At 35.6% G+C, this 26,551-nt stretch overlaps 1 protein-coding gene across 1 annotated transcript in view; it reads left to right on the forward strand.

Moving 5' to 3' along the window:
* Positions 1-488: 488 nt before the first annotated feature.
* ADGRL4 (adhesion G protein-coupled receptor L4) overlaps positions 489-26,551 on the forward strand; it is a 137,192-nt gene continuing 111,129 nt past the window's right edge. Inside the window, exons 1-2 of the mRNA XM_040232474.1 lie at positions 489-587; positions 1,930-2,079. Of these exons, the coding sequence (XP_040088408.1) occupies positions 566-587; positions 1,930-2,079 (172 nt within the window). The 5' untranslated portion in view covers positions 489-565. The remainder of the gene's footprint in view (positions 588-1,929; positions 2,080-26,551) is intronic.

Genomic DNA, 26,551 nt, shown 5'->3' on the forward strand with positions numbered 1-26,551 from the left:
TTTATTTAATTGGAGGTTAATTACTTTACAATATTGTATTGGTTTTGCCATACATCCACATGAATCTGGACCGACAGTTCTTTAGGGAAAAGTATTAGTGAAGGGAGGAGGAAAAAAAAAAAAAAAAAAGACGTGTCCTGGGAGTTGAGGTTGTAGGAAGGCGCCCCTGAGATCTAGGCAGTTCTGGAAGTTCTTTCGGGGGTACGCTCCAAAGATATCTGGAGCGCATTGACTTGGAGGGCTGCACCCTGCACCCTGCACCCTGCGCCCGGGGACGGGGCAAAATCCCTCCGCAGACTCCGCGGAGCTCACGGGGTTGGCAGCCCCGCGGCCGGGAGGAGGTCAGGGTGGCGTAGGGGTCAGGTCCGGACATGGCCTGCAGACTCAGCGCTGGACACACGCACTCATACAAAAGAGGCCGGAAAGTGGCGGGAGGAAGCGGCCGCGTCACGCGGGCCGTAGCCAGGAGTCTGGCGCGCCCGCCCCGCCGCGTCCCAGGTACTCGGCCCGCTGGTCCCATCGCTCCGCCCGTGCCTCCGCCACCGCCACCACCGCGGCGCCGCCAATGAGATTCCTCCCGCTTCTAGGTAAGTGCCGGTGCCCGGCGGCCAGGGCTGCCCGGCCCAGCACCTGTAGGGAGTATGGTATTTCGAAGGTGGTACTCATGGGCCAAGTGCATTTCGCCAAGACTCTGGGGAGAACTGAAAAAGCCCTTCCCAGGATGTTTTTCTCCTTGGCCTTTCAACGCTGGGGTTCGATATTCAGTACCCAGGGACTAAGTCATCTCTTTGTTCCTGCTGACCAAGTCCCCAAAGGCCCAGACTTTGACCTTTCTTCGGATTGTCCCTCAAAAAATCTGGGAACTTCAGACCAGTAACACTTGTGAGAGGTTTCCTGGCCTTGTTTCAAGGGGGGACTGCTGGCCCAGACTTTGAGTTTCTTAAAAATCAACATTTTGATGATACTGTGTAGCAAAATAATAAATCACATCTTTGAAGCCAAATTAATTCTTGTTTAGACACTATATACAGCCCTATGTGAAGCTGGGAGTTATAATTGAATGTTTAAGAATCTCTTGTTACCAGATAAGGCCGATTTATCTCGGATGACAGTTTTAGAATAATGGCTTGCATGATTCGTAACTGCCCATCTCAAGCAGGCTTGTCTTGAGAAGGACTAGGGCAACAATAAGAAGAGGAACGACCTACGCTTTTCCTTATCTTTTCCTAACAGCCCACAAAATACCATTGCCAACTTTGTTTACAAGAACTCTGAAATAAAGGCTTGTACTCTCTTACGCTGCAAGTTGTTGGTCATGTTTGAATGGCGTCCCGTTTCTGGAAGCTCAGTCTTTGACAAGTACATTGAGGTGTTTTTTTTCCCCCTTCTAATGGGAGAAAATATAAAATAAACTTTATTATGGAAAAGACAGAATTTTGAAAGATCTTTAGAACACAGGAAAAAGAATAAAAAAACATTAATTGCATTTGTCCTCCTCGATGATATGATACATTGCTTTTCATCTTAAAACAACATATTTGACTTTGAAAAGACCCAGATACTCAGTTCACCTTGATTTCTTTCTGCACAGAGTCATTCCCAGGGTACGGATATTGTTTTACAGTCATGCAGCTACCTTTAAAAGTATGGGTGAAAGGGCCAATGATGTTAGAATACTGTTTTCTTTATAAAGCCAGGTTGATTACTGTGTTTCAACTTGGTTGAGGTTTACTTGATAAACGTTGAGAATGAAGAAAAGTGTTAATTCCTGCTTGTGTCCCGTTATTTACCTAAATTCTCCTTTAGGGAATTCTCATAAAGTATCTAGATGGGAAAAAAAAAAAGAAGGATATTAATGTATATATTGTCTAATTCAACAGTGGAAGAAGGTTTTTATTTTTGAAAAGGTGTATTCTCTACTTTCCTTAGTGGGTTTTTCCACTTTGCTGAATTGTTGCTGCACTCAAAACTGTACCAAGACGCCTTGTCACCCAAATGCAAAATGTGAAATTCAGAATGGAGCTGAAGGCTGCTATTGCAACACTGGATATTCAGGAAATGGTGTCACAATTTGTGAAGGTAAACAATGTTTATTACCTCTTTTGCTGTGTATTTTAATACTAAGTTCTGATATGACAACTGAAATTAAGTTGTCTTTCTTTATACTGCTTGATTTCATGCTATTGGTAAAAAAAAAAAAGAAAAAAGCTTAATTAAACAATAAATTTGAACTTCACAGGTCAAACTTTATACTTGATTATGGATTTTTGGTGATTCCATGCATATCTTATTGGGTTAGTTAGAAAGTAGTTCCATAAAATGGCATGGAAAAATCTGAATGAACTCTTGGCCAATCCAATAGTTTGGGTAGATTGCCCTTGAACTTAAGCTGGAAAACTAGGTTGCAGAGAGCAAAGTCAATACTTTTAGGGAAAAAAGCACAGAGAATTCATGAAGACCAGACTATATCCATATGTGATGCATTTAGAAACCTTCTTTAGTACTTGAGTATCTAAATTTGAGAATACCATTAAGAGATTCAAATTTTTTCTCCTGTGTACTCTGAACATATACCCTGGAGAGAGAGAGAGAGAAAAATTTGAAATATATTCTGTTCTGAAATAGTAGATCTTGTTTATGGAACTTTAGGCTAGAGCCTGGAGAAAGAACTCCAGGAAAGTTCCTTTGAGGTTACAATTTAGCCCGTTGGCTTGATGAACAGAACACCATCTGATAATCAAATTTAAGTGATTTCTTATCTGTCGTCTGCATCATTATCATGCCTCTTCTTTCCTCAGTCTTTACTGAATCTTTTATTCTCTCTTTCGTTTTTAGTAGAATCTAGTTTAACTAGGTTAATAGTGCAAAATTCTCTGTAGGAGAAAGCAAGAAAAAAAAGTTCCAACTTAGATAAATTAGTTTTAAAATATAATTAAATGGCAAGTTCAGATTAGAACTTTGTAGTATTATACTCCTAAATGTATTTAAGATAACATGAACTTTTTCTAATTAAGCCAGCATATTGTACATTGTTAATATTGTGTTTGTTTGCATATAGCATAAACAAGTTGCATCTTATGATTCAATTTGATAGGCTTTTAAAAAGATTAAATATGCAGTATATGGTAAGGCCAGACCTCATCATAATTAGTTTAATGTTTAAAAAATGTGGAGCAAAGCTGCAGTTGCTTAATGGTGTATTAGATCAGGCATTTCTCCTTGTATATACAGCCAATATTTGTAATTTACTATTGTACAAGCACTACAAAACTCTTTCCGTAAATAATCTTGAATTTTTATTGTGTATTTAATTGAATGGCATTATGGCAAGTTGATAGTTGAGTGACCTTCAAAATATGGCATCAGACATATTAGTGTGTTTTTCCACTAATCATTGCAAATTGTACCAGAGTACTTTATAAGCAGTATTGCCTTTTTGTTCTTTAGATACTTTTCAACTATCATGATTACCATCATTAACATCAGTAATTTTTCACACTTTGGACCCTCATCAGTCAACCAGTTCATAATCATGTTTTTAATGATTTCTTTTGAAAATACATCTTCCATTATCCAGTGCAGTTGTTTTTTCACCCTGCAGTTAAGTCAATAGCCAGCTGAAGGGCAGAAAATATTTTCCACTGAAAAATAAAAATATTTCAAGACCTTTGGCGCTGCACTTCATTTTTAAACAGAACACAGTTTTTAATGGGAATTTTTTCCTTTTAAAATTCTTCTTAAATTCCCTTCTTATTTAAAGAATGGTACATATTCATGTATGTTGAGATTCACTATTTGAGGTTTATAATATCCTCTTAAATTGTTCAATCAGTGATTTTCATCTTTTTCACCTTTTATTAATTCACTGACAGATTTGACACTTTTTTTCAGTAAATACACTTACTCTGATTTTTGGAATTAAAACATTTTTAACTTCTGAATTATCTAGGTTATATTTTGAGCATGAATAATCTTGTTGCCTTTTTCTCATCTCTGAAGAGCTTCTCATCTTTCCTTATTTTTCTCTAAGATTGTTAATAAACCACTATGAAATCACTGGACAGAATTTTTGTTACAGAGGATGCTTACATTTTGAGCAATGAAAATTGTTGTTTTTTTGGCATTATAAATATCATCTTCATTCCCTGATATCTCAGTTGGTAAAGAATATGCCTGCAGGTTGAGAAGATCCACTGGAGAAGGGATAGTCTACCCACTCAAGTATTTTTGGGCTTCCCTTGTGGCTCAGCTGGTAAAGAATCCACCTACAATGCTGGAGACCTGGGTTGGATCCCTGGGTTGGCAAGAGCCCCTGGAGAAGGGAAAGGCTACCCACTTCAGTTTTCTGGCCTGGAGAATTCCATGGATTGTATAGTCCATGAGATCACAAAGAATCAGACACAACTGACTTTCACTTTCATTATCTTTATAAAATTTGTCTCCCTCAAAGACCTCCCAAATAAATATCATGGTAATAACCCAACCTTACTAAATGTATTCTGTTCCAAGAGTTAGTTTTGAATAAGTTATTTAGACTTTGGATTACACGGTCCCATAGAAACAAGTTTTAATAGTAGTGATTTTGTCTCATTAATTATCTTTTTATTAAACAAGTACTTATTATGTTCATCATCATTATCATTATCACCATCATCATTAGGATAGTTAATATCTACTCTGCACTTAGTCTACTATATTAATTAGCATAACACCTTCATCCATTATTATTCCTATTATATCTACAAGGAAATAGAATCTTAAGAAGGTTAAGTGAAAATCTCAAGTGACAAAACAAATAAGTAGAGGAGCCAGGATTTGAACCCAAGTCTGTCTCATCCAGTGCCTATATTATTACTCACTGTGTTTGACCATAAGGCCTCTGCTTATCAGATACTGCTTTGCCCTTGGGTTAAAATTATAAATAGGAAATTGGCCTTGATTTCTAGTATATCTGGGGTCAGTCACAGAATTATATTAATAATTTGACACAATGTTATAAAAGGTATTAGAAGAGGTAAATTTGAAATGTACAATCAACTACAAGGAACTTTGCGAGTGGAGGTGACATTTATACTCAGAATTGAGAATAAATTTGTTTTATTAAGATCAGCTTAATAAAGTATGACTTATTAAGGTGAGCTTCCCTGGTGGCTCAGGGATAAAGAATCTTCCTGCAGTGCAGTAGACCTAGGTTTGATCCCTGGGTTGGGACTATCTCCTGGAGAAGGATACGGCAACCTATTCCAGTATTCTTACCTGGAGAATTCTATGGACAGAGGAGCCTGATCGGCTACAGTCCATAGGGTCACAAGGAACAGAACAGGACTGAGCAACTAACACCCACATTAAGATCAACAAAGTGACAAAGAGAAGTCAGGCAAAAGGAATCAGCAGTAACAAAGGCCTAGAAGTTGAACGTGTGTTTTGTTTGCTTGTTTGTTTTGTTTTAAGGAGCTCCAATTATTTCATGCTGACTATATATCATAATATATATTAGTTGAGGGATCAGTGGAAATTAAGTCAAGATGTCAAAGGTATGGACTTTGTTCTGTTAACCAAAAAGGAACCACTGGTAGATATTAAGTAGCTGAATTACAACAATAAGACTGTTGATATTAGAAAGATGACTCCCTTAGGTAGAGTAAGAATGGATTAGTGAGGGTCAACCCACAAGAGGCCATTTACCCAACCCGTAAAACCAATAATACTTTATATTTGTACAGTTCATTATAGTTTATACTGCTTCTACCCAGTGTATCTTTATTCTTATATCAAGCTTTTGAAATATAAATTACAGATGCTGTCTTTTACTGACAAACACCAATATAACTGGTTATAGCTATTAATAGCTTCTGTTGAGCTCCATGCTACAGCCTTTACATAGGAGAGAAGTAGGACTCTGAAAGCTTGAGTGAGTTTTCCAAGATCCCAAGGGTAATGTGGTAAACCTAGGACTCAAACCCTGGAATCTCAGCCTTCTCTAGATTACCAAAAATGTCAGTGTATTACCAGTCACCTGACATAATCCAGGCAGTACAGATTTTTAATTCAAATTGTTAGAACAGTATAATTTTAACAAGAGTTTATTTATTACCACTTTATTGAAGTATTAATGATAATTTATTTATACACTTATCTTTATGCTGACATGTAGGTACATTTTAAGATAGGAGATGAAAAAGATTGTGTAGAAATTTTGGGATATGTTTAAAGGCTATTGAAATTTTTGAAATTTAACTCTAAAATGTAGGTGATTTTAATTCTTTAAATATATATTATTATTACTATTCCTTATGGTTCTCAGTACATTTTTGGTTACCTTCTAGTGCACAGTAGTTTACAAATATAGGAAGTTAAAGATCCCTCCTCTCCCAGGTAATGATGTTATAAAAGGGAAGAAGGTAGGAATGGCTGAAATAATCTTTGGGTACACCTAAAACACTATTGCTTGAGTTGGAATAAACTGAGCTATGAGAAGCAAGAAGCAGGAGCAAGGTGGAGGATGCAGTTCAGTGCATGTTTGGGTGAGAGGATGGGGTTGGGGTAAGAAAATAGTCTCTACTCTCGTATCAGCTAAGTAGGGCAATATTTTTGGAAGTTTCGTGTAGTCAGAATGGGTAGGGGGAAAACGTTTGCCCCAGGTAGGAAGAGGAAGGGTCAGGAAGGATGTAATTGACTGCTTGTATGCACGTATAAAATTTTTTCACAGCTCGAGACATGCTATTATGAACCACATCACAGGCACTTTACAGAAAATAATGAAGTCTTGGTGCCCGACTCAAGGAGACACACTGTATGATTAAAAAGTAGTTTTTCATTATTATCTAATAACCATATGTATGCTTGTAAAATTCAACTGGAAGAATATCATAATAAACTAGAGAGCAGTATCAGGCTGGTAAAGGTAGAGAGAACAGTGTGACAATAGCTATCTAAGAGCAGAATGTGGGAGAAATATTAATTAAAATAGTCCACTAACATGAATCTGCCCAGGATAAAATAGAAGTGCTGAGAACATGTAATTGCTTCCATAACAATTTTTTTTTCAGTAATAAAGAGGAGGCTCATCAAAATAGGCAAAGCGACAGTCATCAAAACAGATACAAAGCATGCAAAAATGTGTATGTTGTGTACAAGCACATAGGTTAACACAATTAGGTATACTCTAAACTATGTCCTGCAAATAATAACTGTAGTTATAAATATTTAATGAAGTAATAATGTCTGTAATAGAAATGTGACCAGAAAAATAACTCTTCTTTGCTCACATCTCAATGATATTTCATATTTAATAATGATACATACACATAGTCATGGCTCTATGATATGTGTATATATATATACACATATATCTTTTGTCTTTTATGAAGTATAATTATATTCTGCATGTAAGTGATTTTTAAGAACAAACATGCTGAACAAGCTAATGGGTGTCATTCATTTCTCACCCAAGTAAATATCATTGTAAGATGGTTCATTTATGAAAATAATGCTATTGGTGCTCAAAACTGTTTTCGGACTTTTATTTATAATTTATATATATGACATAAATTGAATTTAAATTATTAAAATATATATTTATTTTTTTCCTATCCTCAATGGCAGTGAGATTTTGAGAGAGAATGAGATTTTTGAGAGGGATTTTGAGACAATGAGATTTTGTTTAATTTTCAAAATCTGATGGGTAACTTTTAGCCAAATCTGATGGGTAAAGTAGATTAATTGCCAAAATGATGTTAAGAAAATGATGTGTGGTTATAAATTAATATGTGGTGAAATATTTTTCATGAGTAGTATGGAATGAAGACTTTTTTGATTTTGAAATATTTTGATATTGCATGTAATAATTGCAAGATCACTGTGAATAAATATACCAACATTCAAGTTGTTAATTTTCATTAGGATGCTTATGTTCTGTTATTTGTTTAAATATAGATATATCATATTCATGCATTCAATTCATAAACATTATCTGTTCTTCATGAATATAATTCCAAAGGGCAAATGTAACAAAGATAAGCCTAATACACTGATGAACTAGATTCTGTATCAACTTATTTAAAAATGTTTTCACTGATACAAATATTTTATAAAATAAACATTACAGTGTAGGACAAAATGGCATAAAATGTGTCAGCGCATTTTTGGGGAAACAGAGCAAGCATTTTCATATATGATAAAGCATCATCATTGCTTTTAAAATGACTGAGAAAAAAGCAAAATGATTTCCTCATTCCAGCAGTTAGAATATTCATTTTGTCCCTGTCATTTTTGAAACTTGTTATAGTTTGGAAAGTTTAAAAATTGATACCCTTAATAATTTAATATGCCGACATTCTATTTATCTTACCAAAAAAGATGGTCTATCAGTTTAGTTTTGCCATGATGAGGCCAATTAAAAAGTCTGACTACCTAGGTGAGTATTTATTAAGTCAGTTTGGAACAAAAACAAAGAAAATTAATCTTTAAAATATACTCATATTTGCCTTCTGTGGAGTTACAAACCCAGAAGATACAGTGGATCAAAACTGCCTGGATCAGTTTCCACTAGAGAAGTGATTTTTCACAGCAGATTCTGAATCTTGTCTTTTTTGTCTTAAGGCTGCAAATGAATATCTTTTGAATATTTGATTTTCATTTCTCTTTTGGCATAATCAGCACTTCTGGTAGTTTATCTGCAACTTTTCTTATCCTTTTATACTTATTATTTGTAGCTCAGTTGGTAAAGAATCTGACTTCAGTGCAGGTGACCCGTGTTCAATTCCTGGGTCAGGAAGATCCCCTGGAGATGGAAATGGCAGGCTGTAGTCCATGGGGTCACAAGGGTCAGACACAACTTAGTGACTAAACCACCACCACCACCACCTTTTGTGATATTTGAGCTTAGGAGTAGAGAATTTAGTAGCAGCCAGTGCCAGCATTTTCTTTCATTTCTTCCTTTCTTTTTCTCTTTTTTCCCCTCTTTGCCCCCCTTCTCTACCTTCCTATCTTTCCTTTTCTCCAGTCCTTGGAAGGAGGTGCCTTATGATTTTTGTCATTGTTCAGTCACCCAGTCACATCCAGCTCTTTGTGGTCCCATGAACTGCAGCACGCCAGGCCTCCCTGTCCCTCACCATTTCCCAAAGTTTGCACAAGGTCATGTCCATTGCTTCTGTGAGGCCATGTCATCCTTCAACGCCCTCTTCTCCTTCTACCCTCAATCTTTCCCAGCATCAGGGGCTTTTCCAGTGAGTCAGCTGTTCATATCAGATGACCAAAATAGTGGAGTTTCAGCTTCAGCATCAGTCATTCCACTGAGTATTCAGAGTTGATCTCCCTTAAGATTGACTGGTTTAATCTCCTTGCTGTACAAGGGACTCTCAGGAGTCTTCTCCAGCACCACAGTTCGAAGGTATCAATTCTTTGGTGCTCCATGTTATTTATGGTCCAGTTCACACAACTGTACGTGACCATTAGGAAGACCATAATCTTGACTATACAAACCTTTGTCAGCAGAAGAATGTCTCTGCTTTTCAACACACTGTCTTAAGTTTGTCATTGCTTTCCAGACAAGAAGCAAACGTCTTCTTATTTTATGGCTGCAGTCACCATCTGCACTGATTTTAGAGCCCAAAGAAGAGGAAATCTGTTACTGCTTCCACCTTTGCTCCTTCTATTTGCCATGCAGTAATGGGGCTGGGTGCCATGATCTTTGTTTTTTTAATATTCACTTTTAAGCCAGCTCTTTCACTGTCCTCCTTCTCACTCATCAAGAGGCTCTTTAGTTTCTCTGCTTCCTACCGTTAGAGTGGTATCATCTGCATATCTGAGGTTGTTGATTTTTCTCCCGCCTATCTTGATTCCAGTGTGTAACTCATCCAGTCTGGCATTTCTCATGATGCACTCAGTGTATAGATTAAACAAACAAGGTGACAGCAGACAGCCTGAAGTACTCTTTTCTTGATCTTGAACCAGTCGTTTGTTCCATACAGAGTTCCAACTGTTGCTTCTTGACCTGCATACAGGTTTCTCAGAAGAAAAGGTAAGATGGTCTGTCCCATCTCTTTAAGAGCTTTCCACAGTTTATTATGATCCACACAGTCAAAGGCTTTGGCATAGTCAATGAAATGGCTCTCTATGATCCATTAAATGTTGGCAGTTTGATCTCTGGTATGGCTTTTAAGTAATATTTAAAGAATATTTGAAGATTTAGAAATCTATGTCTCAATAATATTACATCCACATTTTCTTTCATATGTACAATATTACTAAAAATTTTTGAGGAAGTAAATTTTTTGTAAAACAAATATATTTTTATACACTCCAAAGGAATTTCTTAGAAAATGAATAAAATTGAAAATGTATGAACTCTACTGTGCTTCTAGATAGCTGTATAACAAGTTTTTTTAAAATGAGGTGCCTATTTCCTTGTGACTTCTTGTACTAAATGGAAAATGTAACCTATTAAAAACTGAGGGTCTAAATTAACCCAAGGCTTACATTCCAGGATGCATGCTTTCTGTGAACTTCATCCAAATAAATAAAACACCTTTGCCAATTTCAGAAATTCTTTTCCTTGTAACTAGAAGTATGACCTCTTTCATCTGTTGTCAAGTAAGGTCACACAATAGAGAAAACAACTCAAGCACAATAATTAGGTAGAATGGCCTCAAAACGTCCACTCCACAAGATTACAAATTCTTTTACCGTATAAAAAGAGAAAAATAAAGGAATAAACCATTATAAAAACTTTAAGATAATATTTTATTTTTAAAAAGAGAAGGAAAAAAGGGCTTATGTCACTTGAGGTTTGCTGATCAACTCCACAGTTTTAAATCTGAAAAGTTCTCTAGTCTAATTTGACAGTGTCATTGTTCAGGAATCATTTTTCTAAGTCATCCTATTTCGTGTTTATCTCAGAGGACAATTATGAGAATGCATGAGACACAAACTAAGAAGTAATCTGAGACATTAAAGAAAAATTTAACATGGATATATGATTTTGGATTTTCCCAACCAATTTATAATGAAATATGAAAATGTTTCTTCATGTAGAAGACTCACTTGTTTTTAATTACTTTTTAATCAGTATTAGCTAGATGGATTCATTGCATATTTAGAATCAGAAAAGTAATATCAGATAACTAATGGCACAGAGAATTAAACAGAAATAGTAAAAGTCAACACAGAACTTCTGAGTTCGAATATTAGTAATCAAAAAGACTTATTCAGAGTTCTATGTTAAATCAATCCTAGATAAGACTTACTATCTGAGTTAACATTATCAAAGTATTGACTTTTTTTTCCAAGTGAAGACTCATATTCTTTGTTCTTACTGCAGGTTAAAATGTTGATTCTTTATATATATTATATATATATCAGTTCAGTTCAGTCACTCAATCATGTCCGACTCTTTGCAACCCCATGAATCGCAGCACACCAGCCCTCCCTGTCCATCACCAAATCCTGGAGTCCACCCAAACTCATGTCCATTGAGTTGGTGCTGCCATCCAATCATCTCATCCTCTTTTGTCCCCTTCTCCTCCTGCCCTCAATCTTTGCCAACATCAGGGTCTTTTCCAATGAGTCAACTCTTCGCATGAGGTGGCCAAAGTATTGGAGGTTCAGCTTTAGCATAAGTCATTCCAATGAACATCCAGGACTGATCTCTTTAGGATGGACTAGTTGGATCTCCTTGCAGTCCAAGGGACTCTCAAGAGTCTTCTCCAGCACCACAGTTCAAAAGCATCAATTCTTTGGCACTCAGCTTTCTTTATAGTCCCACTCTCACATCTATGCATGACTACTGGAAAAACCATAGCCTTGACTAGACGGACCTTTTTTGACAAAGTAATGTCTTTGCTTCTTAATATGCTGTCTAGGTTCATCATAACTTTCCTTCCAAGGAGTAAGCATTTTTTAATTTCATAGCTGCAGTCACCATCTGCAGTGATTTTGGAGCCCCCAAAAATAAAGTCACCACTGTTTCCACTATTTCCCCATCTATTTGCCATGAAGTGATGGGACCGGATGCCATGATCTTAGTTTTCTGAATGTTGAGCTTTAAGCCAACTTTTTCACTCTCCTCTTTCACTTTCATCAAGAGGCTCTTTAGTTCCTCTTCACTTTCTGCCATAAGGGTGGTGTCATCTGCATATCCGAGGTTATTGATATTTCTCTGACAATTTTGACTCCAGCTTGTGCTTCTTCCAGCCCAGCATTTCTCATGATGTACTCTGCATATAAGTTAAATAAGCAGGGTAGTTACCTGTGAAATACTTCCTTCTTAGTGTAGTCGTGGCCGAGTGGTTAAGGAGATGGACTAGAAATCCATTGGGGTCTCTCCATTCAGGTTCAAATCCTACGTGGTATTTACCTGTGATATATATATATATACAACGACTTACTGACTTCCTAGGTGGCTCAGCCATAATGTGTCCACCTTCCATTGCAGGAGACACAGGAGACTGAGTTCAGTCCCTGGGTTGAGAAGATCCTCTGGAGGAGTAAATGGCAACCCACTCCAGTATTCTTGCCTGGAGAATCCCATGGACAGAGGAGCATGGCAGGCTACATTTCATGGGGTCACAAAGAGTCAAACACTCAGTGAGCAACTGAGCATGTGCACACATGCACACACACACATGCTCTTATAATATGTGCTACTGATGATAAAGCATCAACAGCAATAAAATTAGATCAGTATTCATTTTTTGCATGCTAAGTGAACAAGATAATTCTACCATCTTATACTTTTTGTTCAGTTGTATCTTTAGGAAATGCTAGGAAATTTAAGGTGGCTGAGACAATGAAGAATCCACATGCAATGAAGAAGACCTGGGTTTGATCCCCGGGTTAAAAAGAGATCTTTGAGAAGGGCCTGGCAACCCACTCCAGTATTCTAGCCTCCATGGACAGAGGAGCTTGATGGGCCATAGTCCATGGGGTCACAAAGAGTCGGACACAACTGAGTGACTGAGCACGGCAGAAGAAATTTAAAGGGCTTTGCAGGTGATGCTAGTAGTAAAGAAACTGTCCTCCAGTGCAGGAGACATAAGAGATAACAGTTTGATACCTGGGTAGGGAAGATCCCCTGGAGGGGGAAACAGCAACCCACTCCAGTATTCTTGCCTGGAGAATCCCATGGACAGAGGAGCCTGGCAGACTACTGTGCATAGGATCACAAAGAGTCGGACATGATTGGAGCAACTTAGTACACATACCCACAGGAAATTTAAGTGAAAATTGTACTCTAGATGTGGGATTTTCATGTATTGTAAACTTCTTTTGCTTTTCAAGAAAATATTGGTGTAAAGAACTAAGAAATTTGGAGTTAGCACCTTTAACATCACAAAGTGACTGACTGAGTCTCAATTGTTTTGTTTTGTTTATCATAGTTCCCTATTTGTCAGTATTTTTAAAGTGCCAACTTCATTTTGCAAAGTTGATGATATTTCTTTTGTTCTTGGAATGTCAATTTTCTACAGTCCCAGTTTTAAGGCGGCACCAGCACACATTATGGCCAAATCCCATTCATTTGGAAGCAAATTAACCAGATTATCCATTTTCCCATTATTTCTTTTCTTCCTTATTTGGTCTCTTTAGTGCTTCAATAAGTAACTTCAGATTTACAGCTTATTCACAAAAAAGAGTAATAATACTGATGTTAATTTGAGTGCTTTCTCTGAGCCACCTTCTATTCTAAGCACTTTACATGAATTTATAAATTTAATCTTCATAACAACTCTGAAATAAAAGCTCATATTATCCTCAATTTATAGATTAAATAATTTTCCCAGAGGAAACACATTCAAACAGTCACCTTGTATGATCCTCAAACTACTGTGTGAGTAAATCTGCAAATAATGAAATTGAATCTCATTAATAAAAAATGAATTATTGTGGTTTTTCCCCTCCCACCTTGATTCTGCTTTTTTTCCCACAACATTATCAAAACAACTGATAAAAATTTAAAAAATGTGTGGGGTATACATTTATGACCCTTTAGGAATAAGTGCAGGGAAGTTAAAACTATCTACAGGCTTTAATATTTTGATGAAATTTGTAGACCAGGAACAGTTATTTTACTCCTGTTTATCTATGTCTTTAAAGCCCAGTGAATTGACAATAAGTGAAATCAGAGAGGATTCATGAGAAGTCTACAAATTAAGAACAAACTTCTCAAAGCAGAATCTTGTGCTACAAGTGGAATAGTTCAGTGTACACAGAGCAGGCTTCAGTGAAGATCGTGTCTTTTCCCTGTGGTGGTCATATTCTTTCTCTTGCCCAGAAAGGGAGTAGAAACTTAAGTGATTGGTTGACATTATTTTCCTAAGGCTATGCAGATTGGTCTCTTTCCCACTGGTGTTTGCTCCCAAATGAAGCCAAGAAAATACTCTCAAAGAAAACTTTGTCACCTGCCTGCCATCACTGAAGTTGAAAATCAATGCCATCTTTCTGCCCACTCCCCACCTATGGTAATTGGAATAATGCTGGAAACTTCCTATGGCACACCCACATATACAGGAAACTCAGAACTCTTGTGCTGAAGAATTTGCAATTGTCTGGCAGACAGAATGTAGGCCAAAATACCTGTGATAATCAACATTGTTCTTTAGTTATAAACATGACGGTCATTTAAGGATAACCAATCATTGGAGAAAAGCCAAAAATACAAACACAAAGATGAATAAACAGAACAACTGGCCTAAGAAAGATACTTTCTAAGGAGAGGAATGAGGTTGAAGGAAAAATTCCAGTTGATACCCTCAAAGAGATTCTCAGAAAGTTTACATCCAAACAAAACAAATAAAATATGCTTGTGTGTATGAAAAAGGTATCATACCATAAAACACTTTCTTCTTTAGTGTATTCTATAACCTTTGTGCTACTCAATTCCTTGTGCTTTGTTTTTCCTTTTATTCATCTCTTTTTGTAGCAATCCCTCAAGACATTAAGCTGGTAAAATTGTCAGTAATGCAAGCAATTCTTAAAAAGAGAAGATTGAGACTAAAGTCTCTATTCTTGGGTTTTCTCTCCTATAGACATGATCACACATAGAACAGGGAAGCTACAAATTTCAAATTTACTTACACATCAGTGGAGGATACCTGTGGACTGCGTAAGTCAAAATATTCTTAAATTCATCAGCTCAATACAATCTGCCTTTTTATAATAACCCACTTTCATCCCCTTGCTACATCTCTCCCAAATCCCTTCCCTACTTTATCCTCAAGGTGAAACAGGGTAGTCAGTATGTTTTCTGACCCCAATTCCATGACCTACTGATGAATTTTCACATTGTGATATCACTAGTATTGGGATAGAGCCCATACTTGGTACCTAAGAAAAGTGCTGCTGCTGTTGCTGCTAAGTCGCTTCAGTGGTGTCTGACTCTGTGAGACCCCATAGATGGCAGCCCACCAGGCTCCTCTGTCCCTGGCAAGAATACTGGAGTGGGTTGCCATTTCCTTCTCCAAGTATTGTTGTTGAAAAGTCCCTGCTCCATTTAACTGAACTCAAGATTTATTTTTGATTCACTTATAACTTCTGTGGTTATAATAGTGCAATTATCTGCAGTTTCCAACCTATGTTGTTTGTTTTCCTTGAGTGATTTCCTGAATTCACTGGCTAATATACTTGATAGTTACTACCAAAAAAAATCTATTTTTCTGCTCCAGTGAAATATATTTATCTTCTGATCTATATTATTCCCAGATTAGGGCAATAATATACAATAGAGGAGCAGAAAAATAATACTCAGAGACTGAAAAACTAAAAGGCAAAGATGGTAACTATGAGAACAAAACTGAGAAACCAAACACAGAGAACCGAATACCCATCCAATCAAAGTCTTATTGAAGAGGGGTCAGGCAAGATTTAGCAAAAGAAATAACAAAAGATATAAGACAATTTCCCAAAGCTTAAGAAGCATAGGAGTCTTCATTTAAAGTATCCTCCAATATTTACCTGTCTTTTGCATAATATGTTCGTGCCAAACATTTCAGCTTTTGTTTAAGGAATACCTCTATTGATATCTTGCTATAAAAAAAGGAGTATAGTTCATTTTATGATCTGTCATTTTTATTTATACAGGCAAGATGTTTATTACCTTTATGCACCTAAATAATAGAATATGTAGGCTTCTTCATTCATATAGCATAGTTGAAAACCTACTCAAATTATAGTGACAAAAAGTGCTTTTCTAAAAGACATTTGAGTGACTCTTACAATTGGGAGAGTGAGCAGAGGCCAAGCAGCCAAGATGCATCCATGACCACTACAAGAAGATTTTCTGTCAGTCCTTTAGGCTGCCATTTCTATATTCATCTACTTTCACTTAACTTCTGCTTCATTTAAGCCCTTTTCTGATACTGCTGCTGCTGCTACTAGGTCGCTTCAGTCGTTTCCGACTCTCTGCGACCCCATAGACGGCAGCCCACCAGGCTCCCCCACCCCTGGGAGTCTCCAGGCAAGAACACTGGAGTGGGTTGCCATTTCCTTCTCCGATGCATGAAAGTGAAAAGTCAAAGTGAAGTTGCTTAGTTGTGTCCGACTCTTAGCGACCCCATAGACTGCAGCCTACCAGGCTCCTCCGTCCATGGGATTTTCCAGGCAAGAGTGCTGGAGTGGGGTGCCATTGCCTTCTCCACTTCTAATACTAATTATAGCTTAAGAGAGGAAGGGTATGTTTTAGAAATCTTGCAGTATTACCCTGTCATCTTAAAATAATTACTATTCCAAAGTTTTGTCTTCCAGGTTTCCATTATTCAGTTCAGTTCAGTTCAGTCACTCAGTCGTGTCCAACTCTTTGTGACCCCATGAACTGCAGCACACCAGGCCTCCCTGCCATCACCAACTCCTGGGGTTTACTCAAACTCATGTCCGTTGAGTCGGTGATACCATCCAACCATCTCATCCTCTGCCGTCCCCTTCTCCTCCCGCCTTCACTCTTTCCCAGCATCAGGGTCTTTTCAAATGAGTCAGTTCTTCACATCAGGTGGCCAAAGTATTCCATTATTAGATCCATTTTTATATCCTTATTACTAACTAAGACCCAGCCTTGTAACTTGACCTCTCCTAGTATGTCATGCCCTAGTAGATTCTTTGATAATATATTCTCATGTAACTGTGCCAAGATATCTAAGGTCTCTCATTATTTATATGGACTAGTATATACAATCTTCCTGCAATGTGAGAGACCTGGGTTCTATCCCTGGGTTGGGAAGGTCCTCTGGAGAAGGGGAATGGCCACCCACTCCAGTATTCTTGCCTGGAGAATTCCATGGACAGAGGAGCCTTATAGACCCCAGTCCATGGAGTCAGAGAGTTGGACTTGACTAAGCAACTTTCACTTCACACGTGTGCACGTGCATGCACGTGCATACACACACACACACACTAGTCCTGTTCAACTGAGACTCTTATGATAATGGTTGTTAATGTCTCTCTCAGCTTTAAAATTCTGATTCTGTTATTGTGAGACTTTTATTTGAACTTTTGTCAATTTAAATGTCATCTTTTTTAGTAACTAATGGATTTTCAGCTCAATTTGGAACATGAAAGCAAACCAGATATGGATTTTTGTCTCTTGTCTCTAAACTAGTGCTCTTTCCACTGTACCACATGCTTTTTACCCTGATCTCTGGAGCTGACCAGTGCAGGTGAGGCTTTCCATCTACTGCTTGTGCTCACTTCTCCCTACTCATGGCCATAACACTATGATGATTTTTTTTCCCCTACTAAACCAAGATGTGACCTCAGAGTTCTTCAGACATATATTACACACCCATAGAGGTCACCAAATAAACAAAACGTAATTTCCGGTATTTCCAGCATGAAAACCTGTTTTCTCACTGCCTTTCTCCTGTGGGAAAAAAAAAAATTCTGGGCCAATCTTCAGTGAACCCCCTGTATTACAGTGCTAAAAAGTAGGGAATTAAATATTATCTAATATGATCAGCAAGAGAAGTGCTGTATCAGAGTCACTTGAATCATTCAGAAGAAACAAAAAGGCTATAAACCTTGATTTTTATATTTGCTCCCTTCTGGGAAAGGTTTAGTCACTGTTGTATGTGGTTGAGAGTACCCCTTTTGAATAAAATAGTACACGTATTCATTTTGTGGAGAGGAGGGTTATGATTCATGTGAATTTATAAGTACAATTTAATGAACAGTCTGGAACAAAATGCTACAAAATGGAACTTGTCCTTGTGTTGCAACTTCAAAGGAACGTTGATAATCGTTTATTTATAAGTGTAATGAGCCAGAGAGTTTGAGAATGGACTTGATCGGGGGGCAGTCTTCTCAGCTGGAAACCTATATGTAAATTTCTCCATTCTGAGGATTTCATGTATTTCCAGGCATCAAAATACTTTGTGTCAGACAATAAATGGGACGGGATAATCAATTGTGTGGGTGCTCAGGAGAAAAATAAGGCACTTTAAATGTTGGGACTATTACAAGCTTTGACTTAATGTCTAAGACTCAATACTTACATCAGTTTGCAAGGCCTTTCTTATTCCTATATGTTCAGAATGATTGTTTGCTTTTTCATCTTCTCCTAATTCCTTTTTATTTTTGCATTAATTCATTAATATTGGAATAAGTGTTGATGGAGTCTGCCTGCTTTTTAATGGTGCTTGGGGAATCCCAACAGTGACTGCTGTTTGAAAACTGTGACTAATTCTTATTTTTGACTGCATCCTTGGAAACTATCAAAATTCCTGGATACAGTCTGTAAAATACATGGATTGTTTTTTTGAGTGGTTATTCTGATTGGTTGGTGCCCCATTCTTACTATTCCATGTCTGTGCTAAATTTACGAAGATATTGTGTATGATATTCCTGCTTGCATGGATCCACACTCAGGTTTGCTTGAATTCTCTACATTGTAACAAGACCCATACAGCAAGATTACTTTATGCATAATCCCATCCCAAGTATTTTGCTATAAATAAAGACTATCCATTATAAGCAGATGGAAAATGTATATGAATGATCAGTTCACTTAATAAACTTTACATTAGTTTTCTCCAAATTGCCTTTCGCCGGTTTCATTTTGAGTGATCAACTATGCAAGACTGACTTTCCATTAACTTATCTGTTGCTCTTTTGAACATTTTCATGAATTAAGAAGCGATATGTCCTAAGGCAGGGTTGTTTCCCATAGTGGCACTAATGCTTTGTGATGACCTCCTGGTTTTGAAGCACTCTGGCCCTAATCTTCAGAGTCCCTGTTGTCACATTAACTGTGGTATTTTTTTCTGCATCTGTAAAATATGCTGTTTTCATAGAAATCCTAGGAATTGTGAAATTATTGGCACTTCAAAAAACTGTATTTTCACTTCTAATCATAACAATTGTTCTTTAATTTCAGAAAATAATTTTTCTGGCATTGAAAATATCTGTCTCACATTTATCACTTTTTACAGTGAACTAATCTTTCTAAGTACAGCGTTACACAAAGCTGTATGTGTTCTTCAGTTACCTACTTAGGGTGAACTTTTGTCCTTTTTGCATTAATATGTACAAAGACTGTTATTAAAACAAGTTTTGCTTTGTTTTTTATCAAGCTCTAAATTTGATTAAAATTGAATAGATTATAACATGAATGAAGTGGGAAGAAATAAAATACTCTCTGTATAATACTTTATTACAATTTTAATACTTGTAATATATAAAGATTATGAAGAAAATATTGTCTTCATCCACAAAAATGTTGTGTTTAATTTTTGTAAATGTGTTTTAACCCTTCCTCAGAGTTATTCACCTTCTTGCTTTAGAAAACATTCTTTTCATTCTGTCTAGCAGTGCTGAAATCAACTAAAAGAGTATATGTTTAGGAGTATGTAGAAAAAATGCTTTGAAAAGCTCTAATGTATTATCTCAGATAGTTTTTTCTTCCTGTCTTCTTGAGATATGATTTTATATCCCATATTTTATCAACTACCAAACTGGTCTCAAGAATCTGAATTTACAATAAATAAATTTTTATAATTTGTTAGTGGCTGTATGAGATGATACCACTGGTAATGTACATTATACAGCATTTGTATAAAGGTATCATGATCATGCATTTTGAATGTTAAAAAATGAACAAATAATTTTTGTCTACCATGAAAATTGTGATTTTATGAATATTAAAACATTAAGGCAATATTGATATTTTTCAGCTCCTTTAACTGTTTGGTCCATTGCCATTGAGAGAAAAGGTACAAGGACTTACATTAGTGTCGTCTCATGTGGAGTTGTGAGTAGGATGAGAATCAGTTATTAGGAGAAAAAACATTTTTTTTAAAGAAATTAGAATATAGAGAAAGAACTCCAGCACTTGAATGTAATACATGATGGTAATTTACATTCAAGTCAATGAATTTTCATTAAAAATGTGATTATCTTGAGTGTCATTGGTCTGCAGAGTTCAATTCCTGCTAAGTCCTTTTACATGGAATTTACCACATGGTTATGCTATTTTCCATGTTAACTTTATTTTTCCCGCAATTTTATGTTCAGATAATTTATATTACCAAGAAATCCAGATTAGTATACAGTTTCAGAGATTCTCTTTATAATTGTTTAAAAGTTCCTCAACAAATTGCTAGAAGATAGAATTCCAGATGTGTTCAAACCTTATACTTAGTTTAAGGAGGAAATTAACACTTTGGTCCTTTATTTGCCATGGAAAAAGATAATGACATTCTCTAGGAAGATTAGAATCTAACCAAACATTGTAGGCTATATATAGCATACAAAGCCTTGTGCCATTTGTGAAAACGTTATCAGGGAGAAAACCCAACGACTGATTTTTTGAACTGTATTTTTTAGGGACACAGATTTAATTTAGAGATTATGGTTTGAAACTAAAATTTACTGTATGAGTGTTTTTAGCTGATAAGAAATTGATTTTGTGACCTTGCTACACATTAATTGAAACATCTGCCAATATACCTTGAAGTGGTTTAAGGAACTGTAGACACTTGGAATCGTATCATTTCTTCATGTTAAACTTACTAGTTAATCACTTTGTTACCATTATAAAGAAAGAAACTAATTTTCATGTGAGGTCTGAATAATCTCCCTCTCTGGCATAATAAGTGGGATTTGTATAATTGACATTATATTTAGTTGTTTCACGATATTGAAGGTGGAGTCCTTTAATAGTGTTATTCTTACTGAGCAGTATAGTATTTTGTATTCTCTATTATCTTAAAGGTTATATTTATAAAACAAAAAATATTAAAGTGTGCATACATTAGCCCACTTAGACATAAAGATTATTATTTAAAGTATTCATTAAATTTTAAAATGTAGTTTTAAAAAGTTACAGTAGAATGAAGGTAGTTATCAGTGTTCTGCATGTCTTAAATCTTAGCTTATTTAGCAGATATTAAGATATGTTTACAGAGGAAAACCTGAATTGCAGAGGAGAGTTAAAACAAATTGTGAAATTTGTAGTCTTCCCAAAGAACACCAAAATGTTTTGAGATTATTTGGCTTGACTAATCAAATCAGTTATATATGCAATAATTATCCAGAAAAGTGAGCATCTCCACTTTATTTCTCTTTTGTGGATAAAACCTCAGAACTAAAGTTTAGGTCATGGTTCTTTAGTGACATCATGCTGAAATGGCCCTCTGCTGATGAAAAACACATTCTGAGTATTAAAGAATTTATTATTAAAAATGTCTTTAGAGTTATAGTTAACATTTAGAACTTGAGAAAGAAATCTGCTGTTTATTTGTGTATTTTTGATAATTAAAGTTGACATGTGCAGATGACTAAATCAATTTGAACAGAGTTGAACAGAAGTTGAGATGGTTCTAACACTTACTTGGTAGCTTTGTGTTTCTAGAAAAATGCTGATATTTTGAAATGAGACAGTTCTATATCCTTTGTGTAGGAAAGGTTCTTATGCTAGGTTTCCTGGTGCCATATGGAGGATATGTTCTAAAGATCATTTCTGGACCTTTATAAACACAGAAACCTATTGAGAATACTAAAAAAGTGCAGCAAACCTCTGTTATATATACAATGCAGAAAAGCAAGCAGATGCTTGATTATAGTGCTATGTTTGTTCAACAAATGTAATACTCACTGCAGCAGTTTCATAATGGAATACCATGTGGAGAAGAATGTTTTTAAATATGTTTTTGACTTTGATTTCAGTTTATTAGTAAATAAATATATCAGAAAATTTTCAGTAGAGGCATTAATTGGTTTATAGTCAATAATCTCTTTCTACTTATCCTTTTAAACAATCTGATGGCCAATTTAAGAATAAATAAGTGTGAAGTTAATCTGAATTTAAGCAAAGTTTTAGATTATAACTCATAATACACTTTCCTTATTCTGTTGAGAAAACTTAAGTTTTATCAATTATTGGAGATACAACTTTTAAAAAAGAATCCATCAATTCATACACTGTGATCAAAGGACTTTCTACTAAATGATACCTTAATATTTGGAGATCAATTCCTTTATAATTGAAAAGAAATTGCCCTATGACAGTATTAAAACTGAAGGACCCATGTAGAAATATGAAACGTTTAGAGAATATAATTTAAATTAAAATTTGACATATGGTTAGTATTCAAATCTAGAATACTGAGTACAAATAATAAATATAGAAGGGAAAAATGGGTATTGTTTGTTTCAAAGTAGATTTCAGCACAGGAAGCATTTTAACGGAGACCCACTGTGAAAGTCTGTACCTCAGCGTTTTAGAATCAGATAGTATTAACAGTTTAGACCAAGATTGATCAAATGTGATTTACAGCTTATTTGGGGAAGCAGGTCTATAGAAGAAGCAGAGACGCTGAGGAAGCCTCACTTGGGATCAAATCCTGGTTCTGTCATTTACTAGCTGTCATATTTGGACCAGTTTCTATGTCTTTAGTTTATAAATAGTCTTATCAACCAACCTCAAAATATCTTATGCAGATACAAGAAGATAATAAAAGTATAGCACTTAAGTATGATACTGGCCATATAGAGAGGCCTCGGTAACTATTACTGTTTCTATTGAACTATTACTAGTGTAAATCTGTCAGTCACTTTCTGCCAATCTTTTTTTGGTAGGTTCATTCTTTGTCTACTTTCCCAACCATCCGGAAAATCAGATTAAGATCATGTAGGCAGCTAGGTTATAACAATGAAGTGCTCTTCTGCTTTTACCAAATTCCATGAACAGCAACACACATGAGCACTTAGTCATACACCTAGAATAAAGGTATGTTACCCCTCACTTGTTAATAGTTTATTAATCCTTAACTGTTGACATTTTAGGCTTCCTGTGTCTGAAGGAAAAAAAAATTAATCACTCACTCCTAATCTTTCTTTGAAGACTGATTTTCATTTAATTACCTTTGTTCCAGTCACCTGATTAGCTTGGTGGATGCTGAATTTAAAGAAGCATATTTAAAAAGAATATTTAGGAACTAACTGCTTCCACATTTTACACACACACATATATATGCCAGTGAGTTATTTTTTTTTTTTAATATTTAGCATCGAAGATGTGGCGCCTAGTGGAGGATGTAGAGTACAGGACACCTTTAAAGAATGCAAATTCTCAGAAAACAGTTTATTCCACTTACTATGAATATTTATCATAATTGATTAATAAATATATTAATATTGCTTGAAAACACAGGAGTTATAAGAAACCTTGGAAAAAAATCTACATATTGTGAAACTCTAATAATTTTCTTTGGCATAGCAAATCTCTTATAGAAATTAGCTATTTAAAAATATGCAAAGATTATACATCAACTATATCTCAATAAAACTTAACAAAACAAAATGAAGATTAATAGATATACAAAAAAAACAGACATATATTTCTCTATATGAGGTTTTTAAAATTATTATTATGCAATTTTTCAAAAAAGACCTACAAGATACTTTGACATAAACTTAGAACAGAGAAATATATATATACACATATATGTATGTGTTTGCGTGTATATAAATAATAAGATCATTATATATAATAAGATTACCATATAAATGCTTCTTCTGTGTGTGTGTGTGTGCGCTGTCGCTCAGTCATGTCCGACTCTTTGCAGTCCTGTGGATTGTAGACACCTGGCTCCTCTTTCCATCGAATTTTTCAGACAAGAATGCTGGAGCGGGTTGCCGTTTTCTTCTGCAAGGGATCTTTCCCACCCAGGGATTGAACCTGCATATCTTTTGTCTCTAAGCAGGTGGATTCTTTACCACTGTAGCTCTTCGGAAACCCATATATGCTTATATATGATAATGCAATTCATTTGCCATTGAATGAGACCATTCTGGGAAAAATATAAATACAATAATTTTGCAGAGTAAAAAGATGACTATTTGGTACAACTGTGTTTCAAGGATGAGAATTTCAGTATAATCTCTAGAAAGTGAAAGTGAAGTCACTCACTCATGTCTGACTCTTTGTGACCCCATGGACAGTAGCCTACCAGGCTCCGCCATCCATGGGATTTTCCAGGCAAGAGTACTGGAGTGGGCCTCCATTTCCTTCTCCAGGGTACCTTCCCAACCCAGGAATTGAACCCCGGGTCTCCTGCATTGCAGACAGATGCTTTACTGCCCTAGCCACCAATCACAGGGCCATAGAATAACCTCCTGGAAAGCACCCATCAGGATTTTCAGTGGCTTGGAGAAACAACATATGTTCATTGACAAGAACTGGTTGAGAGTAATGATTGGAATTACTCTGTCATGATTCTGCTCTTCTGTGGTTGTTCAAGCATTCATCAATGTCATAGTACATTCTGAATAAGGATAGATTTGAGTGGAAATATATCGACACCTTTATTCAGTTCAGCAACATTTCTGAGTTATGGTTTAACTCATGTCACCCCAAGATGATCAAATATTTATTCACTGCATTTGAACCATCTGTACTTCTTGGAAACCTTTCTGGTAAATGAAAAGAAAGGTAAATATAAATTCATTTGATGAAGAATAAAAAATCATTGTTTTGAAACTAAATCTCAACTAAACATTTTTTAAAGTCAAAACGAACTTCTAAGCACTAGGCCAGTGGTGAAAATCCATATCAGACTCTAAATTTACTCCTCTCTATTCTTTTCAACTTGTCATTTCAAAATTACTATCAAGGAAATGATAATCCATTTAACTATTTAAAAATGTGTAATAAAGTATTTAAACCCTAGTATAATAGCATGTGCTTTTTGATTACTTGTATTTTATAACTGGGCAAGAAAATACTAGGTTATGTCTTATATTTCTTCAGAATTTTATTTATTATTTTTAATTGGAGTATAATTGCTTTAAAATGTTTTGTTAATTTCTGATGTATGGCAACATGAATTAGCTATATGGAAAGTTTTAAATTTTAAATTCTAACATATTTTACAACTTTCATTCTAATTTTTCAATATTCCTAAATTACAGAGACACAAAAATAAGCTGCTATTGAAAATATTTTAAATAATGCAAGAAATAATAACTTATAATACACTTAAAAATCCATTCTGTAATTACTATAGATTATTTTTTTAACAATAGAGCAATAATTTTGAATCAAATCAGGGGCTCCTTTGCATAATTTAGCATTTATTTTAATTCATGTATTCATTCACTCAAAAACTTGTTGAGCACCTATGTTGTGATCAGGTTCTACTTTGTAGAATTAAATATAAAGTACTGGATAAGTATATGTGGCTGTTGTGGATTCTAGAAGGATAAAGAAACATTTAAATCACAATTACACAAATGAGTAATCATTTGAGCAGCCCAAGTAATCATGGAAACTTCATAAGGAGACAATGTTTAAAGTGATGGTTGAGCTGGAAATTTGCTTAATGAAGCATGTGCTTGAGGATAGATATGGCAGGTAGGAATGATCATCATATGCACTTATGAAAGCACTAATGGATGAGAAAGGGATACAAATTCTAACACCAAAGTGAGCTGCTGAAGTGGAATGCTGCAACTGTCGAACATGGATCTAAAACATAGGTCAGTAGCCGTATTATGTAAAGTCCTGATGTTATCCATAGGGAAAAATAATAATTCTGCTTTCAGAAATTCACTTTTTCTTCTATACAAAGTAAATAAATTGAAGGTCCACAAAGTATGGATACAGGTTCATCAGGTGGATGCTGTCTCATGACTCACGGAGAGTGAATATTGGCTTAGTCAAGATTAGTGACCAAAAAGATGGAAGAAATTAGAAGGGAATGACATATAAAATGTAGAGATCTATAAGTCTTAATGATGATTGGATGATGTTACAAGTACGAGACAGGAAGATGTGAAGGATATCTCTTAGATCTGTAGTGTGAACAAATAGGTGGATACTGGTGCATTTGATGGAAAAAAAGGAAATATAGATGGAGACGTCATTAGCTCTGTTTTGGGTATGATATCATTGTCATGCCATTCATATATATAAGTGGTGATAACACTGCCTGTTGGTCTGGAACTTAGAGAAGTCTTGAATAGAAAGAAAAATTTTTGAGTCATCAGCAGAATATTGGTGTTAATGGAAAACATGGAAGCAGACATGTTTACCTATAGCAACTACGTAAAAAGAGATCATGGAATGAAA

This window comes from Oryx dammah, unplaced genomic scaffold (genome assembly GCF_014754425.2).
Source record: "Oryx dammah isolate SB20612 unplaced genomic scaffold, SCBI_Odam_1.1 HiC_scaffold_28, whole genome shotgun sequence".
NCBI classification, from domain to species: Eukaryota; Metazoa; Chordata; class Mammalia; order Artiodactyla; family Bovidae; genus Oryx; species Oryx dammah.